General features: G+C 43.8%; 1 protein-coding gene across 1 annotated transcript; it reads left to right on the top strand.

The window, feature by feature from the left end:
- The first annotated feature begins 5,319 nt into the window (after positions 1 to 5,319).
- Positions 5,320 to 10,457, top strand: serpine3 (serpin peptidase inhibitor, clade E (nexin, plasminogen activator inhibitor type 1), member 3). Its single transcript, XM_055031447.1, has 10 exons — positions 5,320 to 5,393; positions 5,466 to 5,603; positions 6,222 to 6,542; positions 7,360 to 7,581; positions 8,134 to 8,376; positions 8,982 to 9,180; positions 9,277 to 9,377; positions 9,455 to 9,541; positions 9,615 to 9,698; positions 10,244 to 10,457. The coding sequence occupies exons 3-10, from the start codon at positions 6,278 to 6,280 to the stop codon at positions 10,294 to 10,296; spliced, it is 1,254 nt and encodes a 417-aa protein (XP_054887422.1). The 5' UTR covers positions 5,320 to 5,393; positions 5,466 to 5,603; positions 6,222 to 6,277; the 3' UTR covers positions 10,297 to 10,457.
- Positions 10,458 to 10,462: the final 5 nt, after the last annotated feature.

The following is a 10,462-nucleotide window of genomic DNA, read 5'->3' on the forward strand; positions in this document are numbered from 1 at the left end:
CATAAGTCATAACAATCCTCATCTGACAAGATGAGTCGGCACTTCTGAAGCTCGTTTGGTTTAAATCGATTTAACTTTGCTCTGCATTGGTACGCTTTAAATATGAATAAAAATGAGCCCATCTTTAAACGTCACAGTTCCGTAGGTGGCGTCACAGATGCTGGGTTGTTATTGTTTCAAAGAGACTAAAATCCCTGCTGTGGAAATGTTTTCCAGCCAGTTATGTGTCAGTTTCTGATTTCTGCATTATTATAATCTCGTCATTCTTTGAAATAGTTCAATTCTACAAAAAAAAAAAAACTAAATAGCCTTATTCACTAAACATTTTGTTGTGGTTATTCTACTAAATAGCTCTCAGAGACAGTAAGTGCGATAAATTACTGGTTTAAGGGTCAATCCAGGGAAAATGTCTTTTTTTTTAACAGAGACCTTGGTGGTTTTCAGAAGTTGTTTATATTTATGCACAAATTTAATTGCACATGATTTGTGTTGACCGACTTAAGGAAGGGTTCAAATCTGGCTCATTAATTCAACTTTCTTTCTCATCACTCTCTCCTGCTCTTTGCTGATTATGTGTCGCCAAGGAAGTGTGTCCATTTATTTAGTTTTGAACTAAATGTTAATATGTAAAAAGAAAAGGTTTTCTAAATATTTCATTTAGTTATTAGTGTGTGTGTGTGTATAGAAAAGGCTGGGCGTTCTGAAATAATAGGTCTATATTTCTGCGGTTCTTGAGGAAGATGGATCCATATCCACTGGTTGTCAGAGAAGAAAAATAAAATGTCTTCATGCTTTAAGTGCTACGGAGGGCGCAGTGCAATGCTGCTCTCTAGTGTTTCACTTTGCTTCCTTCAAAACGTTTCATAACTTCCACCAGGAATATGTGCGTCTTACCTCATCTCTAAGTTAAAACATTACTCTCCTAAAGTTCTTGGTGATTTATGGAAGTATTGTTTGTATGTATCATGATGTGTTGGAAATGTCTCTGCTGTAAGCTGGAAGTATGGCTGCAAGGTAACAGTGGAAAAAATACTTTTTTGTTTTTAGTTATGGATCCATAAATGGAACTGTGTGATCAATAATATCACTCTTGTGCATGGTAGTAACTTGCTTCTGTTGTGCATTAATAGAGAGGTAAGTATGCAGATTTTAAAATCAGGAGTTTAAAATGTAGAATGAAAAAAATCATGATAATTAAATAAAACTTCAAAGGTTTGCTGTATTTTGAATTGGTTTCGTATAAGAAATCTCGGCGCAGTTACTGAAAAATGTGTTCATGTGCGAAGAATTAACGGAAGAGACCCAGATGTGACGGTGGTTGTTAAACCAAACACGATAACCAATTTTTCTGAATGTTTTTAGTTAAATATTGATCAATTAGTTCCAATGAAGTGAGTTTTTCTCTTGCTATTTTCTTTCACCGTTCAGAAGCTAATACTACTTTGATTTTTTTTTTTTTTTGTAAAATAAAAAAAAAAGGTTTTGTTCTTGCAGCGTTTCAAAGGTGAGGAGATTTACCGAGTTTCAGATTTTTCTCAGACTTGTCATTTTTCTCTGATGTAAATTCCTGCCTGACGGTGAGCGTCTTAATCAGCAGGTGGGGCTGCGGAGTCACAGACCTGCAGCATTCTGTCCAGGTCACCACTCTTGATTTCACAAACATGCCACGAATGTTGCACCCCGAATTTCTGACGCATTTCTCGACTTTTTTCTATCCTTAAAACTTTTTGTTGTTGTTCTTGTTGAGGCGCTTACCAAGGGAAAGTACACAAATACGCTTCTACACACATTACACTCTCATACTTTCATACAAAAGCCTTTGTATTTGTAACAGATACAGAAACTGAATCATCTCCTCACTCCCATCTCCAAGGAAATAAGAGATTTAGGTGACGCAGGACATCGGATGACCACTGGGCGCGTTCGTAGATCATAAGCAACGAATCTTCCCGTTTTTAATATATGCTGTATAGACCCGGGGGCCCCGGTTTTCACTTCTAGTCTGATGGTAAGCGTCTCTTTTTCAGTGCTAAAAAAGAATAAAAAAAGTAAAGTCTGATTGCTTTGTGTCGGCCGATTTGCTGCTCGTGTGCTTGCACGTTTTTGGTCTTTCGGTTTAGAATACATGATGTTTTTCACAACATTCTTCTGCATGGTTCTTAAGGCCCGTGCTCGAACCTGTGTGAGCTGATCCCACCATGGCCTCCATTGTCGCTCTCTCTCTTTTGTTTGCAGATTGTTCTGGAAGCCGCCGCCTTGTGGCAGCCCGTCACGACGGCACGCACTCTCTGATCCTTCAGCGCCTCAGCGATCCCTGGAGCCTGAAGGGAAGTAGGGCACTGGAGGCGAGGCAGGATGAGTCAGGAAAACCGTGTCTTCCATGCGGATGACACGCTGCGTGACCTTTTCCTCTTCACCTCTTTTTTTTTTGTTTGTTTTAAATTGTCGCCATCTGTCTTTTGCGGCGACTTCTCCATCAAAGTCCTCAAATTCCTGCGTTTGGAGTTGGGAGCTTTTGAGGTTGTGAAGAATGTGGCGGCCCTGCTTAATGAAGCCCCCGCGCCACGGCTTCTCTCTAATTAGTCGAGAATCTGTTTGACGGAATCTGCCGTCAAACAAAGCAGCTGAATACCTGATGGCTACCAAATCATGCTCTCTTCTTCTTCATGGGAAAAACACCAGGAACTTTTATTTCTCGGCCCCAATTAGGAGGGACGGCTCAGGGTGTGGGGGTGGGAATACTTCAGAGTGGTTGCATTTTAGGGTAAATAAAGGGCATGCAATCTCACATTTCTTTGTTTTTTTTTTTAAAAGATAAATGGAATTTTAACTAATCAGATTTTCCTGTCATTGCAAAATCAACAATAAAAGGATTAGCTCAAAGGCAAGCATATATTTGTCAGTCTAAAAAAAAATCTTGGACTTGGTTCTTGCACTTAGAATGGAAAAGAGTAGAACAGAAATACCAAGAATTGCCCCAAGCTGGGGGAAATTCAGGTGTCATGGCAGCAAATTTAGGTGAGTAACGTTAAGTGTTCAAGCAAAGGTTAAAATAAAAGACTGCGCAGTGAGGACACATTTACAACTTAAGAAAAAGAAAAATGACACTGCAGATATTTAAAAAAGAGCATGTTTGAATTAAAAACGACGTGCGCCTGAGTAGGTCGGCTAATTTACCAGAGAACAATATGCAAAAGTGCTTGGATGTAAAACAATAATAAGAAAACGACAGACTGTAAATGACGGAGTGCGATGAGAGCAGTGAAGGTGATGGAGTCTAATGGCTGCTGGGAGGAGCTGTTGCTGCAGTAACGATCCTTTACACGCCTTATAGGAGGCATCGGTCCATCAGTGAAGGAGCTCTTCAACTCAGCAACCTCTTCCATCACTTACAGTGATTTTAGTCCACCTGATTTATTGCTCACCACCATCTGTTTGGTTCACTGTAATTATTTTTTCCTCGTGTTTTTAAAGCACTTTGATTATTTGACAATGTTCCAGACTTTTCATTACGTTCCCCCAAAGTTGAGACAAACGTGGCCAAAGGAAAGCACAACTCTGATTATTACCTTCACAATAAGAACCAAAATTCATTGGGTAGCCTTTGCTTTTCAGTTACTTAATAAGAAAATGTCACAGGATAAAGACTATATTGATGAAAATACTCATTTAAGAACGATCCAGTCTATTCTGATAAAACTTTAATGTTACGCTAATCCTTTTCTTGCTGCGGCTCACTGAGAGATTGCTAACTTAATGAGAACTTAGATTATGCAGGTACTCAACAGTGGAAAGTAAAGCCCTGCACTATTTGAATACATTAAATGCATATAAAATACACATTCCAACATATTGTTTGATGGTTAGTTTGTGAATAGCGACTAACTTGGAATTTTGTCGTTCCTAGTAGGAAAAATCCATTGGTACAGCCAGTGGGAATTCTTACTTATGACGTTTGGAGAGTTCTCCCTTCAACTCTGACCTCAAAACCATAAAGTGGATAGAAATGTGCTTCAACAACACCAAATCCCACTGGTTTTCCCACTGCCAAGCAGAGAGTGAAGCCAGGTGTGGCGTCCCCAGAACTCAGTCCTGAGACGATCGGAGTCACGCTGGCCAGGTCACGGTTTTGGTTTTTCGCTTTCCGCGAACGGAAACAGTAATAACAGCTGCTTGTGTTTCTCTAACGTGTTCCGAATCAGAGCTCTGTTATACTCTTCCCTGATGAATGATGCGCCGTTGTAAATCAGTGGTGGGAGCAGCAGAATGCCCCTGGAGAATGAGTCCACATTCCACTGTGTGATGCCAATTAAAAACACTGACGCAGGGGAAACGTCTTTTGATCGTCGCAACAAAAGGCCAGATCACTTGAGCGACACAATGCCGGCGTGACCTTCGCGGTCGGCGTGACCTTTCAGAAAAGAAGCATGGCGGTTCTTGACCACCTCGCAGTGGAATACTGCGGACACGTGACGTCCAGCTGAGGTAGTGTTTGACGATCTGAGACAGGCAGAGAAAATGCTACTTGCTGTACTTCGAGCAAGAACGGAAACGACACGATGCAACTGACGTGAAAAACAACCGAGGGTAACGTTTGTCACAAACCAACGAACAAGGGTAGTTCAACATTGGCGACCAACGTTCTGCCACGATGACAACTAACTCCAAAGTTTACCTGTAAACTTGAGCCAACATTCCTAAAACAATACAGTGGTGCAGCAGCAGAACTGCAGCCAATTACAGTGAATTAGCTCTCGACGCCCCTGGTGTCCTTAGCTCAGGGCTTTTGCTGCATTTCTTTCTTAACTCTTCTATCCGTTTCTGGTCTCATAATTGCAAATAAAAACAACTGGGACAAATAGAAAGTTTGACCTTTAGCCAGCCTGTTAGTTGCATTTTCCACAAACTACTGTTAGATTGTTATTTAACTTCAGCTAATGTTCTCTAAATACTGCACAAAGCTTAACTATTCTAAACGTTACTTCTAACATTTAGCCAAAGTTTAATGCCACTTAAAAATGATTGGCAATTGCAATAAAATGAGTCAAAAGCTTAAGGAAAAAAATGCAAAAATGTCTGAAAGATCTGTTTCATTTTCAAACTTGATTCAAAAATCTGAAAATGCAATGACAAAAATCCCCCAGTTTGCAACAAATTGATCCTTTTGGAATGTGTTTACTGATAAAGCTGAATGGGAAAATGTCTTTCTCAACGCAACATGCATGCCAGCTATATGCACACACACACACACACACACACACGCATACACACACCCACACATTATCAGGAGTGTTCTCTCCCCTCTGCCCAGCTTGGGATTTGCTGGTCAGTGACATGCCTCCCTCCGCCTGGCTCTTTATAGCCCCTGAGGAGGCAGGAATACCGGCCGATTGGTACGGACATCGCCGACAGCAACCGCAAACAAGAAAGTTTTCCCTTTAAACACCGTCTCATGACCGTTTCAGAGAGACAGTCGCTCGGGCGGACTGAGCCGGAGGCTGATAACCCGGGACAGAGGCGGTGACTCGGTGACAAGGAGAACTGGGGGACGGAGCAGAAAACCGGCTGCAGAGCCTGAACCACACTGCCTTACCTGTCCACAGGTAAAGTTTTATTTCATCTACCGAATTAACTTCAGCCATCAAGTCATCCAAAAGTGTTACAAAGTCTTCTAGAAATTGAAGAATTTCAATTGCTTTTTTCTCCCACTGGTTTGGTTTTTAATGATGCAGCGGTGGATAAAAGAGTGCCTATATCGTCAGAATTGTTTAATCATAATTAAACTGGTTACATAATACAGTAACCAGTTATGACACGAGCAACAAGCATGACATTTTGTCATATGCATCAAATATGTTGCTCAAAGTGCCATTGATTATGGTTCAAAAGCGACGCCAAACGGGAAGGGCTTATCGCCTTGATTTAAAAGAAACTCAAGGTTCCGGCTGTTTTGCAGTTTTCTGGACGTTTGTTCCAGATTTGTGATTGGTTCTGGTTTTCATGACACGGAGCAGAACCAGGACCAGAACACAATGTGGATCAATGTTTCACTCACTGCTAATTAGAAGCAACTCCAAACAGGTGGGGCTGCTTTACGTTGGTTAATAAAGTTGCTCACATCGTTTCTTGCACATGAGACGCCTGTTCAGGTCTTTGACTGGCTTCCCTGTGAATGTCTGACCTTTCTGACCCGATAACTTTTATCATTCCTCATCTCACAGCTCCGATTGTCGGACCACTGAGTCGAGCCCTGCGGACACTTCCTCCAGCCGAGGACATGCGTTGTCTGCCTCTGGCCTCCGTCCTCGTGTTCCTCTGGTTGGCCGAGAGGAGCCACTGCACCGGCAGCTTTCAGGACAGCATGCGGGAGCTCCACAACCGCTTCGCCGTCAGCCTCTACCAGACGCTCACCGAGGCGGAGAACCGCTCCAACCTGATCGCGTCCCCGGCGAGCGTGTCCCTGTCCCTGGCCCTGCTGCAGCTCGGCGCCAGGGGCAACACCCGGGCTCAGCTGGAGGGAACGCTGGGATACAACGCAGACGGTATCTAGGCTTCGTGGAAAGGGGGCGACAAAACGTTTTGCTGTGAGAAGCAGGAGCTGGAGAGGGGTTTTTTTTGTCGGTGGCGCTCAGCGCTGTTGGTACCAGGTGGCGTGGAGCGGTGCTGCTGCTGCTGCCGGCTGGCCCCCGCAGAGCACAGTGGTGTCTGGAGCCGTAATACCGGCCTCCACACCAGCTCTAATCTCATTAACCACTCCTGCGGCTTGGCCTCAGGAGACGGGTCAGGAGGCCAACGTGTTTCCTTACCAATAAATGTGACTGATGAGGATCTTTTTCTCTTTCTTCCTCCCAAGGATATTAGCTCAGAGGTCAGCTAGAGACTCCAGGAGGTCAATTTAAAGGGCCGTGAAAAAAAAAACTAAAAAAAAAAAGTTGAAGAAAAGCTCTCAAACCTTTTCTTTTTAGTTTTACATTTTTATTTTTAGTTCAATTCAAATTGAAATTCAAAAATACTTTATTGATCCCAAAAGAAAATTAAAAATTAATTAATTTTTTTTTAGGGGGGGGGGGGGCAAAAGCCATTTTTAACTATTAGGAAGGTGACAATCTCCCTAAAAAAACAAAACAAACAAACAAAAACACAAGTCACTGTCAAGTCTAAGCCAAAAAACGGATATAGTTAGTTATTGCAGGACAAAATATAACTCATATGAAAAAGAAAACATCCTACAACAAGCTGATTTTTTTTCTTACTGAGAATGAAATGTATTTCAGTAACAATAACAGTAATAATTTAGTTTGAACAAAAAAAAAGTAATCCAACTTCTGCATTATCTCACCTGGCTGTTTCTCCCTGCAGATGCTCAGGTGCGAGACTTCGTGCTGCACGCCCAGGGCGGCGTGAGCAACAGCAGCCACGGGGTGTGGCTGCAGCAGAGCTGCACGCTGTTCGTCCAGAGCGGGGTCCGACTCCTGGCCGAGTTCACGCAGCACGCCGCCGCGTGGGTCGACGCCGCCGTGGTGCGAGCCAACTTCAGGCAGCCCGATCACGCCCACCGCCACTCGGAGCCGACGGGCCAAGGTAAACCTGACGGCGGCGACGCTTAAGCGTTGATTACAGCAATCTGGAGGTCGAGGGTCGCTCCGTGACGACTCTCCGCTCGCTTTCTGGAGCTGCCGGTTTGTGGTTGTAAAGCGATCACCTCGCCGTCACAAGACACTGAACACAAATCACAGACACAATCAGAAATGGGATTTTTCTCAGCACCACTCACCATAGATCTTTAACACTGCAGTCTGTGCTGACTAAAAACAGAGTAGAAGAAGAGCAGGAGACAAGCTGCTCCATTTCGTACTTGCCTTGCTTGAATGTGATCAAGGAGAAGCGAAATCTGCTGATGAAACTACTCAGCTGTCAACACCGGCAGACATTTCAGCTCCTCAGAGGCCTGTTATTGCAGAGTCATGCAAACCAGACCTCCTCACACACAAACACAGCAGAATCGGATTTGCGGCCCGTCTTAAGTATTGGAACGAAAATAAGGGAAACTCCACTGTTTCTCCAGCCGTCCTGTTTCAATCAAACTCATACCGATGAAACGAGGACTAAACGGTTTTGTGTTGTTTTCCTTAGATGGGTCGGGATCCCTCCAGTCGGGAAGCAGCAGCGGGGAGCTGTCCGGTTCCGGAGAAGCCCAGGCAGAAGCCCATTGGTGGGGACAACGGCCGCAGGTGGCGCTTGTCAACACGGTGGCGTTCAGGGGCGTCTGGCAGAGGCAGTTCATGTCTGGCAACACCCAGAACCTGCCCTTCGTCCTGCCTGACGGGAGCGCCGTCAAGGTGCCCATGATGTACCAGGCTGGAGAGGTCAGCTTTGGTAAGAGCACATCCTCCCTTACTGGCTGGACGTCAACAGTAAAACGTTGATGGAAAGTGGCCTGGTTTTCAAGTTTTGTCTACTTGCCGAACAGTTACTGCTTCATACTTTTACTCAAGTAAAAGTAAAAAGCAACCATACAAGAAATTACTCAAGCGTAAAAATAAAAAAGGTGTTTGGTAAATAACTGATCAGTTATTTCATATTTAAAAAATATCAGACGCACCTCAATATGAAGTTGTGTGGATATTTTGGTGTTTCGAGGACTAAAATGACAATAATTCATATGAATAACGTAACCACAAAATATTGACAAATCAGTTTGCTTGAGTATAAAAGTTACGACACTTTAAAAAACCTGAACGTGTGCGTGTCTGTCTGGTAAATGTTTGTTAAAACAAGCTTGTTCTTCTTCATTCAGTTACTCAAAATGGGTCGAATGCCCAGAACAGCACAGCAGCACTTACACTGACTTGATTGGCCACTGAAAACTGTGCACTACATTGCATTTAACCGCTAAAACCCCACTAATATATGATGAAGTTCATGGTTGTGATGTCGCAAAGTCTGAGGAAGCTCCCTGTTGTGGGGCTTTCCCTCTTCAGGTCAGTTCAGGACATCATCGGAGCTGCGCTACACCGTGCTGGAGCTGCCGTACCTGGGCCGCGCCCTGAGCCTGCAGGTGGTCCTGCCCAGCGAGAGGAAGAGCCCCCTGTCCTCCCTGGAGACCCAGCTCACGGCCCGCGAGCTGGCCTCCTGGGAGTCCGGCCTGCGGAGGACCAAGATGGACGTCTTCCTGCCCAGGTGACGTCCCTCGTTCTGAGCTTTCGAGTAGTAGTAGAACCCAGGTCGGACTGGATAGGACGCGTTTTATATTTTGAAATTCTTATTATTTCTCAGATTCAGAATGCAGAACAAGTTCAGCCTGAAGTCGGTGCTTCCTGCTCTGGGCGTCAGTGACGCCTTCAACCCGACGGCGGCCGACTTCACGGGAATCTCAGGTCAGTCCATCGATTCCTCGTGCGGTTTCAACAGAAAGCCGCCGCTGATGGCCGCCGCTGCGTTTCACCTCTTGCAGTGGAGGAGGGTCTTTATGTGTCCGACGCCGTCCACGAAGTCCGAATAGAAGTGACAGAGGACGGGACGAAAGCAGCTGCAGCAACAGGTCAGTAGTCCTGAGAAGTAGCAGAGTCAATATGGCGGATGGAGGTTTTAACGGCTGGTTTTTGTCGTTCTAGCTATGGTGCTACTCAAACGGTCGCGCGCTCCTGTTTTCAAGGCGGACCGGCCATTTTTATTTCTGCTTCGCCAGGTTAACACAGGTATCTACACTGCGAATACTCCGCCTCCATAAAACACCAGGAGCTCCTTCTATTTCTAGTCGTCGAACTCATAAGTCGAGTTCTAACAATGATATTCAACAATGAGTGACAATGTTAAAGCAAATTAAACTCTTACAGAAAATGTAACCGTTTCCATTCGGAGACTTTGGATTCGCGATGGAACAGAGAAATTATGAAGTTGCAGTATTTTTAAAACAATATTTGGCGACCTCTAGTGGATGGAAGTTAAAAATCAGTTTTGTTGAATTATAAGACTGGAACAACTTCAGTATTTTTGTTCCACTTTCCAGTGCAAATATCTTAATACGCTTGAAATACATGAGAACTAACTTACAAGTTACTTTTCAGCAAGATATAGGTGCTTGTTGTAAGTAAAATATTCCTTAATGTTTATATTATTTTGCTTATGACAAGACATTTTTACCCAGATTGTTCAAATCTGGGTAAACCAAAAATACTTGACTTTTTTTTTTTTTGCCTTCAGGCTTCTTTTTTTGGCAAAACATTTGTGTTTGTCATTTCAGGTTCAATCCTGTTTATGGGCAGAATAATGAACCCAGCAGACCAAGTAATATAACCCTCCTCTACGCCACCGCCCCCAAATCGCACCAATCTACTCCAACCAATTTCACCTTCGGTATTTATTTATGGACCAAACGGAAGATACGAGGACACTCCAGGAAGAGGGATGTTATTTTTGTAAATACCTGTAAATAAAATTTTAATGTTTTTACACAGTGGGT

The sequence above is a fragment of the Poeciliopsis prolifica genome, unplaced genomic scaffold (genome assembly GCF_027474105.1).
Source record: "Poeciliopsis prolifica strain line A6 unplaced genomic scaffold, Auburn_PproV2 SCAFFOLD007, whole genome shotgun sequence".
Taxonomy (NCBI): domain Eukaryota; kingdom Metazoa; phylum Chordata; class Actinopteri; order Cyprinodontiformes; family Poeciliidae; genus Poeciliopsis; species Poeciliopsis prolifica.

What these genes read in the sequence shown, in the direction of transcription:
- serpine3 (XM_055031447.1), top strand. Translation starts at nt 6,278, where the DNA reads ATGCGTTGTCTGCCTCTGGCCTCCGTCCTCGTGTTCCTCTGGTTGGCC. An exon ending in GCTGGGATACAACGCAGACG is followed by an intron (nt 6,543 to 7,359) that starts GTATCTAGGCTT and finishes TTCTCCCTGCAG; the next exon opens with ATGCTCAGGTGCGAGACTTC. An exon ending in CTCGGAGCCGACGGGCCAAG is followed by an intron (nt 7,582 to 8,133) that starts GTAAACCTGACG and finishes TGTTTTCCTTAG; the next exon opens with ATGGGTCGGGATCCCTCCAG.